The sequence below is a fragment of the Pseudoliparis swirei genome, chromosome 13, assembly GCF_029220125.1.
Source record: "Pseudoliparis swirei isolate HS2019 ecotype Mariana Trench chromosome 13, NWPU_hadal_v1, whole genome shotgun sequence".
In the NCBI taxonomy this organism is placed as follows: Eukaryota; Metazoa; Chordata; class Actinopteri; order Perciformes; family Liparidae; genus Pseudoliparis; species Pseudoliparis swirei.
The window spans coordinates 1,800,848-1,822,407 of NC_079400.1; the positions used below are offsets into that span (position 1 = coordinate 1,800,848).

A 21,560-nucleotide genomic window follows, 5' to 3' on the forward strand; every position below is an offset into this window, starting at 1 on the left:
AGACCTGCAACCCATTTGTAAACAAACCCACCCGGTGAATCGAGCCCGTCCGAGCTAGAAGAACATGTGTTGGAGATGCAAAGGACGGTGGCCTTAAGGGACATTTCACACAACAACTCTGCCGGTGTTCTAATGACAGCGACCAGAACTCGGTGAGGAGCAGCGGACCAAACACACGTCTGTGTCGCCGTCTCCATGAGCGGCTCGTTGCAGGTCAACGAGCACGGCTCACACTCGGCGTCATGATGAGTTGTAGTTTTGGCACTTTATGCCCTTCGTATAATTGTATGACGTCATATTTATTACGTCATTTATATTGCCGGTCCGTGAAAATAATTTCTGACACGGAACCGGTCCGTGGCTCAAAAAAGGTTGGGGACCGCTGGTCTAGGAGACACTGAGCTCCTCTCTAGGATACACTGAGCTCCTCTAGGACAGAGGTCCCCAACCTTTTTTGAGCCACGGACCAAGGCTATCACTCCATTTGGCAACGCCATGCCATACCCTGTGGGCAGCGCTTGATTGGAGCCAATGTCCTCCTCCAACAGGACAATGACCCAAAGCACACCTCCACATTGTGAAGAACTCTTGAGGGAAGAAGCAGGCAGCTTGCTGTCTGTAATGGAGTGGCCAGTCACCAGATCTCAACCATTGAGCTGTTGTGGGAGCAGCTTGACCGTATGGTCCTCAAGAAGTGCCCATCAAGCCAATCCAACTGGTGGAGGTGCTTCAGGAAGCGTGGGGTGACATTTCAACAGATTACCTCAACAAATTAACAGCTAGAATGCCAAAGGTCTGCAATGCTGTCATTGCTGCAAAAGGAGCATTCTTTGACGAAAGCAAAGTTTGAAGAAAAAAATTAATACTTCAAATACAAATCATTATTTCTAACCTTGTCAATGTCTTGACTATATTTTCTATACATTTTGCAACTCATTTGATAAATAAAAGTGTGAGTTTTCATGGAAAACACGAAATTGTCTGGGTGATCCCAAACTTATGAACGGTAGTGTATATTAACCTTTTATTTAGAATTTGCTGTATATGTTTACTTTACATTATATTGGTTATTTTTGTTTTCTTTTTCTTATCATTTGTTACATATTCAGCTTATCAAATGTATTGAAGAGGCTATTTTTTACTTTTTTCCTGCTGTCTTCAAAGTCCACTCTTCTTTCTCATCATTCAGTCGGTGCGCTGTGTGCTTCTGCAGGAAATAAATACAAATAGGCTGCAAGGAGTCAACGGACCCTCCCGGATCCTCCCGAAGGCGAAGCAGGTGGTGTTTGGCGCCATCTAGCGGTTGCAGATTGCAAATAAGTGAAACTACGGTGGCCCACGAGCAAATCCAAATGGAGCGTTTGGTTTGTCCGTCCTAGGCTACCGTAGAAGCATGGCTTCGCGTGAAGAGGACCGTATATGTGTGTTGATATAAATAATGATTATAAGGGAACAACAACACAATGATTCTTCTTTTCAGGTTATTATACACTAAAATAAATGTACTTTTTAATAATATATTCCATTTCTGACAGTAAATCCTCCCTGGTAACTGGGGGAGGGGGTCCAGTAAGGGGAGTTATCACATGTGACTCTAAATATCTTGTGTACCTGTCGAAATATCCTTGTGTTCAAAAAGATTTTGCAAAGTTTATTAACCAGATATAAAATAGATACCTTCCATGAATGTCGACGCCTTTTCGTGGCTCTAGAGGGGTGTCCACTGTGTCGTTGCATTTTGAGTGACGTCGGCACCAGGTTAGAGTAGAATAAAAATAGATGTGGCTGCTAATGCTGCATCAATTCAATCTTTTTTCATAAGTCTAACCATCATATGGGAGTACTCTTCTTCACAGAAAGACACACGTTGATCTTCATTCATTAAGAATCCCTTTATGTTCTGCAGTCATCTTGCATTACAAAAGGCCGACCATCGTCATCCTGAGAAACGAGCTCAACGGGAAACAAGAGGCAAAAACGGATGAAGAGTAACTGAGGAATCTGTGTCACTGGAACACAACTGTCTTTGACTCGGAAAGCTTCCCTCCACATGTGACATCTGACCTGCAGCTCATGACGAAACACACACCTGCATATGGTGTTCATAAATATAGCGTTCAGGTGCTTGTTTAGATTCATAGATGGCAGTGACATATCTGGAGATCATTACAGGATTGTTCATAACTTAATACGTTGGAAATGCCTCCTGACTACTGTAAGTACAATTGACCCACATTATTTGCATCTAGATTTTTAGATGTTTGACAACCTAAAGTTTTTTCCTGGGTGAGCTGGCACTGAATATAATACGAGTCTAACACTGTAATGCCAACCTATGAGTTTAAAGAGTCACCACATGTATAAACAGCCTGGCGCTCTCAGCTCAGGATTACAATCATGTGGTTTTTGTAGGGTTAGGGGCACACTTACAAATAAACTCTCCAACAGAAAACCAGCGTGGCACATTTAATGTCGTCAAAACGTACCGCACTTGAATTTATATCAAATAATCCCTGTCATAAGGTGACATATGAGGGAATGTATCTCCTAATAAGTGGTGAGATACGTACTGGCCTTGTAATAATAATCTATAATGTTTCATGATAATTTTAATGTTTCCATATGTGTGTCTTTTAAAACTCAACTAATAAATCCTACTGTACTTGAATCCCACTTGACCTTTTTCCTTCTCACACACCTATTGTACACACACACACACACACACACACACAGTAAAAACATCAGCTCCATTTCATTGTTTTTCCGATGGAGCTGTTCCTTGAATATTATCTGTCTGGCTAAAAAAATCTCCCAATGCATGAAAAAAACAGTCTTTCCTCAGTTCCTAGTGTAACATCTCATTATTTCAGCATCCTTTACCCCGAGTCACCGCCTACAGGTCCTTCTTGGACTCCGGCCGCTTCCCCTCCCTCTTCGTGAGCTCGGTCTGGTTGGGGCACAGCAGCTGCAGCAGGTCACGCAGAGCCTTTCTAATCTGAACGCCAAATGTATGGGCACCCTGGAGGGACACATGGAATACAGAATAAGGAGATTAATGTGTCTAGGAGGGGAAAAAAAGTATTGTCTTTTTACATAAATTCATCCCAAAAAGTGTTAAGTCATTTGCTGTTATCAATACGCATCATGAATAATGTCGGCTGCTATGAGCACACGCACCCTTTGTTTTACAGATCACATGTTATGACATTTAATTGGTTTATTATAAAATAATGCAGACAATGTACAGAGCTAAATAAAGTCACTGCCAGTCTGTGTACAAAGTCTGTTTTCAATACATGAGTGTGAATATGATTTGAGATGTTTGTAAGTTTACGGTAAAGGGATTAAAAGAAGATGTATTTCTGTTGTAAGAGTCCAATTATGGAATAATGTTGAAATGGATGTAAGAATGGTGAACTCCTTTTTAGTTTTCAAGGGAATTATTTATAAAATTCTTGAGTTATAAACGTGATTGAAATGTATTTATATGGAAGATGTATGTGGAAGTAAGTATGTATGTATGTGTGTATATATGTATGCATATATATATATATACACATATATGTATATATATATATATGTGTGTATGTTTGTATGTATATATATATATATATCAGAAAATTAATATCAAATAAAATAAAGAAATAAAGAAAAAATATTAATTAAAAAAACAAAACAATATATATATATTTTTTATTTAATTTTCTTTGTTATTTTTTCTTTATTTTATATTAATTTTCTGATTTATTTTATATTAATTTAGGATAGGAATATATAAGCATGTTTTGCTTCTACCTATACCTTTTCAGTCTTTCTGTTTTGTATATTATATAGAATAATACTGTATTGTATTTGATTTGATTGACTGAATAAAATACACAACAACAACAATAGATGCGACGGATCAACTTTAAGTCTAAATAATTTCACAATTTACGGGTGGATAAAAAGCTGTGCTGCTCAAAACATAGATGTGTTGTTATTGTTGGTAATATTTTTAAATCTCAAGTCTTAATATCTGGTTCTGCCTCAACAATCTGTGTAGTACTTTGATTGAACTCACAGTGTCTGGACATGAGTGCTTGCATGTGACGTGGAAGTTGAACAAGCGTTCTCCCATGGCGCAGTAGGACACCCCATAGCCGTCATCCGCCACCTGGAAGAAACAGACAATATTTAAACTCATTGCTGCTTGATAAATATTACAACCCTGAGACACTTTAAAAAATCTAGTTTGTATGTGAAAGAAATAGTAAAACAAAAATATGTGCTTGTATAATTGTACAGTGTCAATACTGAAGAAAAAAAACATGGCATGGTGCAGTTATTTCTCAAAATTGTGTGTGTATTTTTTTGTGTGTATTTTTTATTCAGTCAATCAAATAGAATACACTATTATTATATATAATATACAAAACAGAAAGACTGAAAAGGTATAAGCAAAAATGTGCTTATATATTCCTATCCTAAATTATTAACAAACAAATCAGAAAATTAATATAAAATAAAGGAAAATAACAAAGAAAATTAAAAAATAATATATATTAATATATATATATATATATATATATATATACACAGATATACATCCGCATACATCTACCATATAAATACATTTCAATCACACTTATAACTCTCAAGAATTGTTTTATAAATAATTCCCTTCAATTCAAGCAGTGGAGCCTGAGCCATTAGCAGGAGTTATTCCCAAAGAGAAGAAAGACGTAAAAAGTGTCTCCTAATGTAAAAGCTACTGTATGAAAATGCGATTACATAGACAACAATATTAAAATGACTGCTGCTAAAGAATGCTCCGATGGCAAAAGGTCAGTTTAACCCAAAGCGTAAACAGTGAAATGACTTTGTGAGTGAAGCACTGACCGGTCCAAAGCCCCCTCCACAGGAGACGTACTCTGGGTAGTTGACGATGTCAAAGAACTCCGCTTGCACCGGAGTCTGACTAGTGGACAGCCGCCAGGGCTCAGACAGCACCTGAAACACCCACAAGAAGCTAATCTGTTTCGACTCGATAGATAAATAATCGAACCGGACTGGACTGTCTGATATAATATAAAAATGAAAAAGAAATAAATCGAACCTGTTTCAAGAACGGCGACTCCACCCTGAGGTATTTAGAGACCACGTAGAGACAGAAGAGGTGCCTGTCGATGCCGGCCCCGGTCATCGCCATGTGGTTTAGATGCTGGTGCTTTTCCGACGCTTCCTGGAACAAACGCCTGCACACGTCTGCTGCCTGGTGGAGAGGCATGAGTGGCGTGACTGCTTTGCGTCGCGCGTATCAAAGAATAGACACGGTGTGATTTATGAGATGCAAATCAGACGAACATTAATTCGATGCAGATTCAGTTTCAACAGAGAACTTTTAACCCTTGTGTTGCCTTCGGGTCAATTTGACCCGATTCAATGTTTCACCCTCCTGTCGCCTTCGGGTCAATATGACCCGATTAAATGTTTAACCCTCCTGTTACCTTTATATTTACTAACATATTTTACCCTTGAGGTCAATATGACCCCAGCTATTAAAATCTCCAGAAAATTATTAGAATTAATATTGTTTTCCAAGTTTAAGTGTGAGGTACTTTATGTTTGTTTGTTGACTCCCGAAAGAACACCGACATTAAACATTGAATCGGGTCAAATTGACCCGAAGGCGACAGGAGGGTTAAACATTGAATCGGGTCAAAATGACCCGAAGGCAACACAAGGGTTAATCCTCCACTTTTGAGCTACTCCAACAAATTTCTCAAAATTCACAAAAAACAACGGAAACTAGAACGGGCACTCGGTTGAGCGCATACCTTCGCATATCACAAGATTGGGCATTGAATTTTAAACATTTTGGCATTAGTTGCATGCCAATTGGATAAAAATTGACCGTGCTATGGTAAAAAGAAGATGTTGACCTTTTCATGACCTTGACCTTTGACCCGATTGATCCCAAAATCTAATCAAATGGTCCCCGGATAATAACCACTCATCCCACCAAATTTCATGCGATTCGGTTTAAAACTTTTTTTGTTATGCGAGGAACACGCATACAAATAAATAAATAAATAAATACACGGCGATCAAAACATTACCTTCCGCATTATCAATGCGAAGGTAATCAAGAGACGTGTTCCGTGGCCTCACCTCGCCAGCTTCCAGCGCTCGGACGAAGGCGCTGCTCTCATTGGTGCAGGAGCGGACGGTCTCGGTCCGGCCCTCCTTGAACAGGCGGGTCATGGAGGCTTCGTACGTCAAACAGAATCTCCCCTGGTCCTGGAATGCAAACGCAAAACTCACATGCAACAGATAATATTGACACCAAACTCGATGTTCAAATGTAATGGAGTGTCCGACACACACACACAAACACACACACACACACACACACGCAGAGGCTTACCCTGTAGTATGCCAACTGAAGGGCCAACTGAATGAAGGCATCTGGACTGACTCGACACCTTTTGATCTTTCCTTTGCCAAATTCTTCAAAGGCGAAGACGTGGATATCCAGATCGTCAGCCAGAGCCTGAGCCGCTGCCAGAGAGCCGGAGATCTGCTCCTCACACTGAGACACACACACACACACACACACACACGCACACACACACGCAGCGAGAATCAGCAGGACTGAGGCGCCTGGCGCCGCTGGACTGTGGTTTTCAAAGAACGAGCAACGCTCCCGTATCGTAAAATAATAATGAGTCGGCTTTTACCACCCATTTTTTACATTACTATTTACATTAAATATTATAATAATAATAACTTTATTTATATAGCACCTTTAAAAACAATGTTTACAAAGTGCTCCACAGAGAGTCAAAGCAAAAGAAATGGGATCGCAAGAAACCAATATTACATTTAAAAGTATATATTAAAATGAAAAATAAAATGAAAAATAAAAATATTAATTAAAAACCTAATAAATTACAAATACATTAAAAACAGACAAACTAAACGAAACTAAATATAGGTGTCAATTTGCCAGGCTCTGGTCTTTTCAATCCAAGTGATCATTTCCTAGATCAACACCCTGTGGTTAAAAGAACCCAAGAACCAATGCTTGACAGTGTGTAGAGAACTGAAGCCTGAAACAAGTTGTTTGACAGTTTTGAAACATGTTAATTTGCTTTTTACATTACATTACATGTCATTTAGCAGACGCTTTTATCCAAAGCTTTCTTGTCGAGTTTAGTGATCGATACCGCTCTCTTGTTTCTCCCGACAAGGCAACGTTCGGGAAGTTACTGCATCACTTCAAAACTACTTTTTGATGCCTCTGACTAAAAAAGGAAGTCTCCGTATGTCTGCCCTTCGACGTGCGAGTGATAAAACGAAACGTATGGTCGCATTCATTCAAACGGACATCACAGAGGTGGGCGAGGCAGAGTTCTGCACTCTCGCTAGTCGTGCATTATGTAAACGCTGTGTTTTGATAAGGGACCCAAGGAATTCCGGGCAATGTGTGAATGGATGACAAACCTCTGGAGGGATTTCCCAGTTCAGCTTCTGTGGTCGTGGTAGTGACGAATCCACTTCTCCTTTGCAGTGACCCTCTGCATTGTAACCGAGCTGGAAACAGTCAGTGGACAAGACGTACTGCAAACACACACAAGTATAAGTGTTTGCCTCTTAGACCCAAGTGACAACAATGTGGAAGAGGCTTTTCTCCCGTGCTCCTTACCTGCCACGCGTGTGATAACACGGGTGCGTCAGCCCACGAGTGCTCTCCATTTAAGCCCATTTTTCCATTCTTGAAGTAAACGACTGTGAAGGACTTGTCAAACCACCTGCATGACAACCGAGATGAGGATTGAAAAACACAACAATAAAAACAAGTTGATTTTCTCAAAAAGCAGGGATCCGATCAGTGAGAAATTACCTGTCGAAACATTTCCCGTGCAACAAGGACTTGGCGTATGAATCTAATCTCGTCGGGTCGTCCGCCACGCCGCCCTGCTCGTCATCGTCCAGGCACACGAAGAAGGCCGCTTTCTCAATGTAGTCCAGAGACTGCTTATTGACCCCGCTGCTGAAGTACTTCGTCCTGGCTTTCGCCCACGGAACCCTGGGAAACGTTTCAGAGGACAAGTAAGACATCCCGTCGAGGATGCAGTGCGCTGCCTTGAACTGGGAGCTTGTCAAACTGACCTGTCTCCAGCGGTCAGGGCCCCCAGTTTGGCCTCTCCTTTGGAAGGAGGTGACGGGTCATCGAGGATCTTCTGAATCTGGAATTCAATCTCCTTGGGTGACAGGAGTCTGCCTGCATGGTACATCCGGAGGCGGAAGTATCGGCCGCTGTGGTACACCGCGATGTAGTCACTGTCCTGCCAATGCTGCACGGTGTCTTCGCACGTTAAAACAAAAACATACCGTGTGTTAATGGAGTCAAAGGGATGTCATCGAAACACAAATACATCAGAGACGATGCACCTCATTTGTGTGTGCCATGCGCTTATGGATATTCACAACTGTTTTCCCCACTGGCATGGGTCCCTGTCATGTTCTTGATTCATCCTTTTTTTTTCAGGCAGATGAATATTCTGTGGAGGATGTGGCGAGGTCTGCCTTCACTCTGCCATCTTGAAAAGACCTGAGTGATTATTACGGTCTGGTCCACATGCAAACGCCCACACTGGCTCATATCTGACCCGACTGAATTCAGAGGAGTGAAACTTCTTCCACCTCTCAATGCGACTCCAAAGGACAGCAGTAGGTTGACTTGCCTTGCTTGTGCAAACAGGATGGCTCTAAATAGATAACTTACGGGATACTTAACACAACCACATTGACAGCCCCCCCCCCCCCCCCCTCCCTTCCATCATCGCCAACCTCTCTCCACACCCTCCCCCCAATCACACGGCACCTTAAATGTCTAAATATAGTCACTTGCACCTTTGGCTTTTGGTTTGCTGTTTGTTTGTTTTGCTGTTTGCACATGCTGTTTATATATATTTGTACATTTCCACTGTTGACCATATCTGCACAGCATTTTTAGATTTTTTATTTATGATATCCTGCTTCTTTGCACTCTCTGGTCAGATGTAAAACCACATGTCGTTTGCCTCAGTGCCTTTAGAAGACATACTAGGAGGCATGCTTGAGTGACGCTCAGTGCTACAACACCAAAGACAAGGATGTTTGTGTTTCTTTAACTCATTAACATAATTGACAGGGAATATTTACTATATATGAGACGCGGATGTATCGTCATTTTACATTATTAATTATACACAGTAGAAAAATGTCATGCACATGTATCTGATCATATTGTTTTGACATTTAGAGATCTAAAAGGGCCAGTTGTGTACAAATATAAACGCTACCTGTTAGTGTTCCAGGGATTCGACAAGTGTCAAACATCCGCTTAAACTGATAGGAGCAGCAGGGAACTGCAGACCTCAACATCCACTGAGCTCGATAAAGAAGGATGGGCCAGTGGAAAAATAAAGGGAGAGAAAGAAATGAAAAGGATAGTAGAAAAACACACATGTGAGTGTTTGGAAGAAGTAGAAAGAAACCCAGGGAAGAGAGGGAGGAAAAAAGATGAGAAAACAAAATGTGTGGACAGAAGAAAATAGACATTAGTTAGAGAAAGAACATTTCCAGAAACCCAGACAGACCTGCGATGAGACCAGAAGGCAACAGGGAGACAGGTGAGAGATGAGAGGAACTGTACAGCAGACACACAATGACCTTGCTTCTTCTTTAGACTGCACAAAGTCACACATTGAACACACACTGTCCTTCACACAAAGACAATCGTCTCTCCCACGCTTCAACTCCAGAGGCCTCAGACACCTTCCGTCTCTGAAGCAGCGGTTTATTAACGCTGAAGCTACCTGCTCCTGTTCAGACAATATTGTGATTCATACGTCAGCGCGGCGTGTCTATGTGCGTGTGCATGTCCGTCTCTTTACCGGTCTCCTCTCCAGGAATGCGTGTGGTGTTGAATATCCTCTCACACTGAGCTGAACACAGAGGAATGAGAGTGCCGGGTATACGGGTCTGGGAAACGGAGAGGAGAGGACGAAGGCAAGAACAGAGGAGAGCAGCGGAGGGAACGTAGAATCAATCAAAAAGAGGGAGAGGAGTGAGAGGACGCGAGGGAAATGAATGAAGAGGAATCAAGCGAGCGAAAGACAGGTTGAAAAGAGTAGAGGGGGAGGGGGGTGAGAGATGAGCATGGTGTGAGAATATGAGGGATTTGTCGACACAAATTGTTAAAACCGTGAATAAATAAACGGAAATGCACACATTATCTACCAGAAACTTGCAAGACACACAAATGGCAATGAATGGATGTCACTCAGTCAAGAATCAATCAATCAATTCATCGAAACAAGTGCAGCTGGTATCATATGTTTCAAAATAAAAAATGTTCTGGTTCCACAAAATAAATATCCAAACGCTTTAAAAAGTGTCTTCAAGCATCTTGTTGCCATGGCAAAGAGACATGAATTATGAACACCTCTGTGTATCTGGGGCAGCTGGAGTTGACTCACAGGTTTGAGCTCTTCTTTGTTGAGTTTGCGGCGGTAGAGGAAGTACGCGTGGAGGCTGTTGCCCGCCCTGGCCGCCTGGATGGGTGTGGGCGTCACGTACATGAAGTCCTGGAGAGAGAACGCAGACAGGAAGCGAGGCGCAGGATAAACACGGGTCATCGAAACCCAACGACCCGAAAGAACGCCAGGGATCGCAGAATCAAAATTCAAGTCCCGCTTTGAGGGTTTGCATGAGTAACAATCTTCTTAATTAATTTTAAAAAAACAAAGGACTGTTTATTGAACATGCTTTAAGAGTTTTTAGAAAGAGAAAAAAGAATCACATTTGTGTAAAGTGGTATTCAAATTAACGAGCCAATGAACCGAAACTGAAGGTTAACTTTTCCAGGTTTAATATAAAATAAAAACAAGAGTACCTGTCTTAGTCTAAAAAGCAATAACACACGATTATGTATCTAGTATTTTTCTCTCACCCACAAATGAATCACAGAAGGAATCCTTACATTTCTCAAAGGCCATAAAATAGAAAATAAAAGTCAACATCCAACAGAAAGAATCCTAACGGCGACGGCATCAGGTTGAACTGGGAATATACTAGACCATAAATATGTCCATACCATGCCATAATAGTTACTGTTGACCATTATTGGGCCCCGTCCACGTAGATAGACATATTCCTCCCACCAGTCACTGACCTTAAGAATTAAAACACACAATTATTTGTTAAGTTCATTTTGCGGCCGACTGGAAGTCACTTACGTCCCGCACATATTCAGCCAGGATAAATAATTGAAATCACAAAGACATACATGTTTCATGGAATATAAAATGTCATCTGGCCTGCTTTGCTTTGGACATTTAAGTGATGTCAACACTTACGTAGTTGGTGGCCCAGAGAGCTTTGAGTTTGAGGTACCAGTGCAGGCGTTTACCGAGGCCGCCCTCAAACTCCAACGACAGCTGGGTCATGCGTTCGTACTCCGTATCGTTCATGAGCGGACGCACCGATTCCAAGTGCTAAACACAAGAGATGTGCGAAGAGGAAGAGGAAGTACAATAAGGAGGAAGAGGGGGAGAAGAAGTAGAAGATTATGAAGAAGAAAAAGAAAAAGAAGGAGAAGAGGAAGAAGAAGAGGAAGAAGAAGTACAATAAGGAGGAAGAGGGGGAGAAGAAGTAGAAGATTATGAAGAAGAAAAAGAAAAAGAAGAAGGAGGAGAAGAAGAAGAGGAAGAAGTACAATAAGGAGGAAGAGGGGGAGAAGAAGTAGAAGATTATGAAGAAGAAAAATAAGAAGAAGGAGGAGAAGAAGAGGAAGAAGAAGAGGAAGGGGAAGAAGAAGAAGAAGAGGAAGAAGAAGAATAAATAGAAGAAGAGGAAAAAGAAGAGGAAGAAGAAATAGAAGAAGAAGAAGAAGAAGAGGAAGAAGAGGAAGGAGAAGAAGAGGAAGAAGAGGATGAAGAGGAAGAGGAAGAAGAAGAAGAATAAAAAGAAGAGGAAGAAGAAGATATAAAAAGACCAACATGATTACATAGTCAAGTAAATGCAGAAACACGAAACATCTACGTAATTCAACAAATAAATCAGTTAAAGGCCCCGATGGTGACGTGGAATCCTTCTACCATGACAACCACGTCTAATTATACTGACATCTCTCTCCTCTCATCTGTCAAATATATAAATATCCATTTAGAAGGGAAGATGGCATGCATTTTCTATATTTGTAAACGAGCTTGCGTCAAAGTAAAACAAAAGGAATGTGTTTCAGCGGAGGCAGAGCGCGGCGGCCGAGCGCTCCGTCTGCTGCAGCCGGCCGTCAGCGTGTCGCCGCCTCCTCGCCTCGCGGGGCGTCTCACCCTCTGGACCGTGTCCGTGATGGCGGGCACCGGCAGGTTGGGCAGCGAGCCCTGGTAGCTGTAGAGCAGCGGCTTTCTGCCAGAGAAGATCCGCACCAGCGCCTGGCGGAGAAACACAGGCGCTCAAACACAAACACGAGAAATACGGAAGTGAGGAAATTATCTTTTTTCGTCAAGTAGTTCTGGAGAATATACTAAATCATAAGAATCAGATATACAATTATATTATTAAATATATTATTAAATGAAGTTTATTTGATGATTATTTCATTGTTGTAGTTCAACTTAGATTGAATCATTTTCATTTCCCTCTTATGTCTCTTTTAACTTTATATTTCTGGAGAATATACTAAATCATAAGAATCAGATATACAATGATATTATTAAATGAAATTTATTTGATGATTATTTCATAGTTGTAGTTCAACTTAGATTGACTCATTTTCATTTCCCTCTTATTTCTCTCTTCACTGAATATTTCTGGAGAATATACTAAATCATAAGAATCAGATATACAATTATATTCTTAAATATATTTTTAAATGAAGTTTATTTGATGATTATTTCATTGTTGTAGTTCAACTTAAATTGACTCATTTTCATTTCCCTCTTATGTCTCTTTTAACTTTATATTTCTGGAGAATATACTAAATCATAAGATCCAGATATACAAATATATTATTAAATGAAGTTTATTTGATGATTATTTGATTGTTGTAGTTCAACTTAGATTTCTCTTTTCACTTTATATTACTGGAAAAAAAATTCTAAATAATTGACCTTGTTCCCTGGACGATAAACTTTGTTTTTCTTTCTTGCAGCATACAACTACACAACATGTTGTCGTGCGAGAGGACATTAAAAACTGAAGAAATAAACGCAATGAAACATTACACTGCACTAAATGTATTTGCTATGATAAACGCCCTTCGGTGACACCTCAGGCTGCGTCGTAACGATCCCAGAGCGTGAGGCCGGTGAAGGGTGGAGTCACTTCACAGTAACGAGGAGGAAAAGGAGTGCGAGGCGACACTGACCACCCAGACTTTGGTGGTGTTGGACATCTTGCCGTGCTTCTCGAACATCCAGCGGTGGTAGGAGAGAAGCTGCTTGAGGCACATGCGCATGGTGAAGATGAGCAAGAGCCACAGCATGGTGCTGAAGAGCACTGCTGACACCAACGTCTGGCACTGGTTACTCATCGACTGGCTGGAGACGGTGGGAGGTGATGGACAGATGGACAGAGAAAAAGAAACAGAATAAACAAACAACTCCTCTCTCATTTCTCCAGATTGTATCGTATTATACATCAAGGTTCTCACACATGTTGACCGATGGATTTCCAGGACTTTTCCAGGACTTTAAACCAAATGTCCATGACCAAACTGAAATCTGGGTTTAAACATGAACAATTTAGAATATTTTGGGTATTGAGAGCGTACGCCGGCTTATATGTTGAAAGTCTTTCTTTAAAAAACATATTAATGATAGTAAACTCGGCGTAAATGAACATGTGATTATAACACATTTCCATGACTTCTCCAAAACTTTTATGATTTACGTTTTTTCCATGACTTTTCCAGGCCTGGAAATAACCATTTTAAAATTCCATGACTTTTCCAGGTTTTCCATGACCGTACAAACCCTTGTATACAACTGTGTGTCATAATTAGTATATTAATAATTGAGTTATGGCCAAACAGAAGTTTGGTGAAGTCACAGTGAACCTTTGACCACCAGATTAAGTGTGTGTTAATCTGAGGATATTTTCTCCAGGTTTCCTGTGATTCACAAAATTGACAGGATGGATAAAAAAAAACATCATTTGTTGGCGCGGAGACATAAAAATAAGACGAGAAGAAAGATGAATGAAGGGAAATGACGAATGAAAAGAAAAACAATTGCAATTTTGTTGTTCAAATTATGTCACAACATTAAAAAATAAAAAGATATTATAAGAATAGGAAGGAGTGTGCCCAATTAAACCGCAGTATACACAGAGTTCTTACACATGTTGACCAATGGATTTCCAGGACTTTTCCAGGACTTTAAACCAAATGTCCATGACCAAACTGAAATCTACATGAACAATGTAGAACATGTTGCGTATTGAGAGCGTACGCCGGCTTATATTTTGTGCGTCTTTCTTTAAAAAACATATTAATTATTGTAAACTCGGCGTAAATGAACATGTGATTATAACACATTTCCATGACTTTTCCAAAACTTTTATGATTTACGTTTTTTCCATGACTTGTGGCCATTTAAACCGCAGTGTACATCTTTACAAACTGCTCGCTATAACACAATGTACAGTCAGGAAAAGGGACAATTTCGAGTCGGCAAAAGTGATGATTAACGATACCATGGAGTCCCGACTAGATGTGTTACCTGACCGGCAGGTGCTCCTGTATCTTGGCGATGAGTCCCATGGAGGGGTCGGAGCGGGTGTACATCGTGGCCAGGATTGCTGTGACCACAAAAAGCCAGGAGGAAGGACTGACAGGATACACCCCGGTTATCACGCTGTTCTGTTCACGAGAGAGAAGAGGAGTCCATGTTTACGATCAGTGCATCGAGCAGCACACAGATTATTATGACCACATTACAGTAAGACACGTGAATGATCTATTCTTTAATGCACTAACTCGGTAAACAGATTCATATAACAACACTATGAATCTCTCTGTTAATTTAAGGCTGTTGTGTGACGGTTAATGTCGTCCCCACCTAAGATGGAGTCTTTTTAAACTGAAATGACGAATATGGAAGAAGCAGAACTCGTCTATGAAATCATTTATTCTTGCGAGAAGAGTCCCCGTGACACGGAGTCCCTCAGGAGTCTGTGAGGGTGAACTGAAGAGTCAATGACATCATGTATTTAAGGAAACAGGAAGAAGGAGGAGCCAGAAGGAGACTTCTGTCTTCAGGTCATTTGACGAGTAACTAAATGATCCGATCGCCCGGTGATCAATCAAGTGATCGGGTCCCTTTTATGAGGATACTCAAAGGAAAGATCCTGTGAATTATAACTCCTCTCAATCAGGCTTCATCCTGTCCTCTGGCAGAATCTGTCTCCACAAGTGATTCTTTCACATCGTGTCAAAGAGAACGAAGAATTTATAACATTCCCATTAGTTGCAGCAGGTGTGTGTCCGACTTGGTATGAAAAGCTCACACATTAAACACAACTTCAATTCTTACCCGCATTGCTTGTTAAAATCAATAATTGATTTAAGATCAATCAAAAACACTGGTATAGCCAAATGTAAAGTGTGTTATTATGTATTCCATCAATTATTGATTGATGATGAATTTTTACAACAGCAAAAGAAACTCACTGGGAGCTCGTTGTTTTTCAGGGGCGCCCTATAAACTAGGTCACACAATGAAAACTAAAAATACATTTTGAATTAAGAATTATTTGCAATTAAAAGACGATATTTAAAAGCCTGCGTTAAAAGAAATAAAGACAACGCAGTTGCATGTCAATATTTGAAAAAATAAGTTGAAAATACAAATAACTTGTAAATCTGCCAAGTTAAAGTTTGTAGTCTTTATTCTTAAAAGACACTTTATAAGATTCCTCAACGTTTAGCGCTGACACAGAAGCAGGGTACCTTGAGTCCGATGATACGCTTCTTCCAGGAGCGCACGCCAGAGAGGTAGATCTCCGCGAGGGCCTGGTGCGACATGTGAAGATCAATTCCATCTGGGGTGACCGTGAACTGGAAGGCCACCGCCTGGTGGGCCTCCGCCATGATGACTGCAGGACGAGAGGGAAAGACGTGTTTTATTCAACTGTGAACGGGAAGCAACCTAAAGGCAGAAAAGGAAGGAATATGCGTAATAAACACAGATTATCAAAATGATGAAAGCGTAAACAGAAACGCTAGAAAATGAACTTGGTGGAATTACTCGTCTTGTGAAAACCACGTGACGTTATTTGTATTAAGTGACATTTGAGAGCAGCTCCTTCAGGATGTGTTTAAACTTGTTTAAATGCCTGCAATACAAACAAATGGCCCAAGTTTGCTGTAAGTTTTCCTTCAGTTCAGAAGTTCCCTTCTTTTAAATAATCTAATAAAAAGTTGACCGCTCAATTAAAGGAGTTATTTTGACACTCGCGTCGCATTACGGACAATTTGGAACAACAAAATATACGACCTCCCGCTCGAAAAATACAATGAACGTCACAAAGTTCCACCTGGTGAATTAGAGGCATAACGTTATTAGATAATGATAAATACACTCTTAAAGAAAAAAACCCTAAATGTGTCACTGTCAGACATGTTTTTACCTTCGCATTTAAAATGCGGAAGGTTATGTTTTGATCGCCGTGTATTTATATATTTATTTTTTATTTATTTGTATGTGTGTTATTCGCATAACAAAAAAAGTTTTAAACCGAATCGCATGAAATTTGGTGGGATGATTGGTTATTATCCGGGGACCATTTGATTAGATTTTGGGATCAATCGGGTCAAAGGTCAAGGTCAGGGTCATGAAAAGGTCAAAATCTTCTTTTTACCATAGCACGGTCAATTTTTATCCAATTGGCATGCAACTAATGCCAAAATGTTCATAATTCAATGCCCAATCTTGTGATATGCGAAGGTATCCGCTCTACCGAGTGCCCATTCTAGTTTGTTTATGTCTTTGCTTGGAAGTTAGAGGTGGTGAATTCCAACTGCCTGCTCGTTTTTTCACAGCATGATTTCTTGCGATGTCACTCGATTAACTGTGATCACAATTCGAATGTGCGCCGCAGCAGCTGATGGGGAGCGGAGCCCTGGATGCGGGAGCAAGGGAAGGAATTCAAGAGGCGATTGAATTGCAAAATGTGCTAATTTATGCCCGCCAAATCACATCGATGTCACGCATGAGCTTTTAAGGAGGAGCTAAAAAAAAAAAACTATTCATCATGAGTCCTTTCAAATGGAAAAATCAGCTTGAAACAGATAAGAGTTGGATGGTAATGGAATGACAGGCGGCTGATTTGATCGGGTATATTTGTTTTTTTGCAAAAACTGCTTCTCTTCACAGAGAATTGATTTCCCTCCACAAATAGGCTATGGATAATGCCCCGAGGTTGAGTCACTCTGACACTGGACTCCAGTCCTGTGGAGGCCACGTCTACTCTGGTTGTTCCCTTTATGTCAGATCTGGCAGATACATTAAAACATTCACGGTGCAGTAATCCCAAGCATCCACTTTGATTCCCAATTTACTTGGAGCTCAGGTCTTCAAAGCTGGGTAATAAAAAAAGCCTGCCGGACAATGATACTGCTTAACATTTGTATGTTTGATGAAGCCACAGATATAGTATGATTTAATATAGTAATTCATAATGGGGGTGGGCTATAAATAGTAAAGTCTGTTGAAAGATATTCCAGTTTAAATAAAGGTTTTTAAAGGAGAACAATGTTTGACACAACAATGTACTTGTACAATGTACTTGTAATTCGAGATGAACAAAGAATTTAGATTTTTTGAAAAACTGCTAGATAGAAAGCAAAACATTGGGCAGTGTAGCCAGAGAAGGAAGATTAGATTAGATTAGATAGATTAGATATTCCTCTATCGTTACGTAATTTTACTATTAAAATTCCTCTATCTATTGTTTGACAGCAGCTTTAGTCTTGTCAAGGTGATACGCATGTTGGATATGCCTCCGTGGTAAATAACTGATTACATGATATCAATAACGGATAAGTTAAGTTAGGAGTGAAGAGTTACTGGAATGGCACACATGGGAACATATATGAATATATATATATATATTAGGGCTGTCAGCGTTAACGCGTTAATCTATGCGATTAATTTGGCCGCGTTAACGCACTAAAATATTTTAACGCAATTAACGCAGCAGTACGGTTTGACACTGTTTCCGTTTTTAAAACAATCATTTCTCCGCGAAAATAAGGAGCAGAAATCAGTTTAAACTCGTGGATGAATCAGTCGGGTTTCCTCCTGCTCCTCCTTCCTCCGTCTCCCCCTCTGATACACAGAGGAACGGAGGGCGACGTGTCGGGACACGCGGCGCGGAAAGAACTCGTCACACGAAACCTTCACCGTGATTGGTCAATCCGTTTGTCTGTCAACATTTCGGGGGGAAAAAAACCAATGAACACTCAGTAAATCACAAAGGACCTCCCACCTCACAGGTTAGGCTCATTTAGCAGCCTGTCAGTCAGAGAACCAGAGGACACGGCGCGAGGACAATGAGGCTCATTTCAGAGCTGAGATTGTTCTGGAATGTTTGATGTATAACACGTGGGGGTGTGTCACATGCAAAAAACTTTAAACGGTGAATTTAATTTATTTTGTCAAATGTATAAAATGCCCCCAGCCTCCAGAGGGTTAACGTGACATATGTGAATGTCAGTCAGTTACCAAGGCCACTGGTTCTGCTGTTCAGTGGTAAAGATGACAGGACCAATGGGGTCTCAATATACTTCTTTTTTTTAACTAATCTGATGTTTCACTGAAGAAACAATTTATCATGCACGATATTAAATACCTCGCTGGCACTGTATATGTAGGAGCCTCTTTGAAAACACAGCTCTGTGTGAAGTTTTGTCTTTAAAAAGAATGAACTTTTAACTTTTAACTTTTAATATTAATCGCGATTAATCGCGATTAATTAATCGCAATTTCAAACTGTGCGATTAATTAGTTAATTTTTTTTAATCGATTGACAGCCCTAATATATATATAAATATATATATATATGAATATATATATTCATATATATACATATATATGTATATGAATATATATATATATATATATATATATTTATATATGAATATACAGGACTGTCTCAGAAAATTAGAATATTGTGATGAAGTTCTTTATTTTCTGTAATGCAATTAAAAAAACAAAAATGTCATGCATTCTGGATTCATTACAAATCAACTGACAGCTTAAGAAAACTCTAAAATCCTATCTCAGAAAATTTTAATATTTCCTCAGACCAAGTTAAAAAAAAGATTTATAACAGCTGAGTATTTGTCAAGGCTCAGGAAACCCTTGCAGGTGTTTCGAGTTAATTAGACAATTCAAGTGATTTGTTTAATACCCTACTAGTATACTTTTTCATGATATTCTAATATTTAGAGATAGGATATTTGAGTTTTCTTAAGCTGTAAACCATAATCAGCAATATTAAAAGAATAAAAGGCTTGCAATATTTCAGTTGATTTGTAATGAATCCAGAATGCATGACATTTTTGTTTTTTTAATTGCATTGCAGAAAATAAAGAACTTCATCACAATATTCTAATTTTCTGAGACAGTCCTGTATATGAATGATATATGTATATATATTTATATATATATATATTAATATATGAATATATTTACAAATCAACTGAAATATTGCAAGCCTTTTATTCTTTTAATATTGCTGATTATGGCTTACAGCTTAAGAAAACTCTAAAATCCTATCTCATAAAATTTGTATATTTCCTCAGACCAAGTAAAAAAAAGATTTATAACAGCTGAGTGTTTGTCAAGGCTCAGGAAACCCTTGCAGGTGTTTCGAGTTAATTAGACAATTCAAGTGATTTGTTTAATACCCTACTAGTATACTTTTTCATGATATTCTAATATTTAGAGATAGGATATTTGAGTTTTCTTAAGCTGTAAGCCATAATCAGCAATATTAAAAGAATAAAAGGCTTGCAATATTTCAGTTGATTTGTAATGAATCCAGAATGCATGACATTTTTGTTTTTTTAATTGCATTACAGAAAATAAAGAACTTTATCACAATATTCTAATTTTCTGAGACAGTCCTGTATATGTATATATGAATATATATATATATATGAATATATATATATATTCATATACAGTATATATATTCATATATATTTATATGAATATATATATATATGAATATATATATATTTATTCAGTCTCCACTCTGCCTTATCATAACTTATCATGTCTAACCTCTGCTGCACATCTGCCCACAAAGTAATACTTAACATTTGTTAAATAGCTGCAATGACACTGCACCCAACTCTTATCTGTTATTAAACTGACAAGTGCAAGTTGTTTTATTATGGCAACAAGTGAACATGCAGTACCGTTCTATGTCTCTTATCATATACATCGTGGAAGTATTTACATATTCAACACACACAGATAGCAAAAACAACATTTACGTGTACCGCAAGCAGGTGCCCTGCACCGTCGACTGACGCGCAGGAGGTGCAAGGTGTCAACAAACAATAGAATTACAATAGAGTCACTCGAGACTCTTGTAGCAATCCACCTTAAAAAAAACTCCGTATAAAAGCGAGCTAACACTTCGCTAAAATGTGATGAATCAATAGTGGCAGTGTTATTACTATGTTTACCAACTGGCATTAAGCTCGTATTATTATTATGGCCGGAAGTGCCACACTAACGTCGCGACAAATATGGAAAACAAAAGGACAAAAGTGAACGCTAGTGAACGTTTTAACCGACGTTAACAGAGCTAATAACTCAGCAGGTAACTATGGGGATGATGCTAGGCAACGGCTAGCCGAGGGTCGCGAGCCTGATCCGACCGTTAGCTTTCTCCGGAGGGTGGGGGGGACTTCTTCACGGCCGTTGGACGACGTGTGTGCCTTCGTTGGAGCGCACGGCGTTATTTTTTTAAAATCCCGTTAGTTTACCTGTTGTTGTTGTTGTTGTTTACGAAATGTCGAGGGGTCCGAAGTAGAGCGAACAGGTAACTTCTCACGACGCCAGAGTGCTGTCGGCCCTGCGCAGCCGGACGACGGATGCTCTCCTCCAGGATGAAGCCGGTGATGCTGCCTTCACATGCTGTCGGAAATGTCGCACTCGCGCAGTGGTGTGACGCGCGAGCTGCTACGTTTAGGGCGGAGAGAAGCGCGCGTGTGCGTGTAGTGGGGTTCAAGGGTGTATTTGACTTTAAAGAAGATGAGTTACAGTGTTTTAACGCATGACTGTCGTATGTTTGGAACTAAATTAATATACAAATCATTTTCTAAATTCAATACTGAGATGGTTATTATCCGGTTGACACTATTAGATCAGATCACCCCGACACTGACGTCACACATTTCCTTTTTAAGGTGTTTTTTCTGTCTTCTTTCGACCTCTTCTAACAATCATATGCTAAAGTAAACCAATGACGTAACCCCACATGCTCGTTTTAAGACATATGCCATG

At 39.7% G+C, this 21,560-nt stretch overlaps 1 protein-coding gene across 2 annotated transcripts; it reads right to left on the reverse strand.

The window, feature by feature from the left end:
- Positions 1 to 1,867: 1,867 nt before the first annotated feature.
- On the reverse strand, positions 1,868 to 21,156 carry LOC130203254 (carnitine O-palmitoyltransferase 1, liver isoform-like). 2 transcript variants are annotated; one of them, XM_056429237.1, is made up of 19 exons: positions 21,041 to 21,156; positions 15,986 to 16,131; positions 14,757 to 14,896; positions 13,403 to 13,574; positions 12,366 to 12,467; positions 11,391 to 11,528; positions 11,129 to 11,206; positions 10,512 to 10,619; positions 9,333 to 9,417; positions 8,158 to 8,353; positions 7,889 to 8,074; positions 7,691 to 7,796; positions 7,489 to 7,605; positions 6,410 to 6,574; positions 6,154 to 6,282; positions 5,099 to 5,254; positions 4,882 to 4,992; positions 4,064 to 4,156; positions 1,868 to 3,019 (listed from the first exon to the last, which is right to left on the reverse strand). In XM_056429237.1, the coding sequence occupies exons 2-19, from the start codon at positions 16,124 to 16,126 to the stop codon at positions 2,894 to 2,896; spliced, it is 2,349 nt and encodes a 782-aa protein (XP_056285212.1). In that variant the 5' UTR covers positions 16,127 to 16,131; positions 21,041 to 21,156; the 3' UTR covers positions 1,868 to 2,893. The 2 variants fall into 2 exon arrangements, with proteins under 2 accessions (XP_056285212.1, XP_056285211.1); XM_056429236.1 differs by lacking the exon at positions 9,333 to 9,417 and adding an exon at positions 9,927 to 10,014.
- Positions 21,157 to 21,560: the final 404 nt, after the last annotated feature.

What these genes read in the sequence shown, in the direction of transcription:
- LOC130203254 (XM_056429236.1), bottom strand. Translation starts at nt 16,126, where the DNA reads ATGGCGGAGGCCCACCAGGCGGTGGCCTTCCAGTTCACGGTCACCCCA. An exon ending in CAGGAGCACCTGCCGGTCAG is followed by an intron (nt 13,575 to 14,756) that starts GTAACACATCTA and finishes CACCGTCTCCAG; the next exon opens with CCAGTCGATGAGTAACCAGT. An exon ending in ACACCACCAAAGTCTGGGTG is followed by an intron (nt 12,468 to 13,402) that starts GTCAGTGTCGCC and finishes TTTCTCCGCCAG; the next exon opens with GCGCTGGTGCGGATCTTCTC.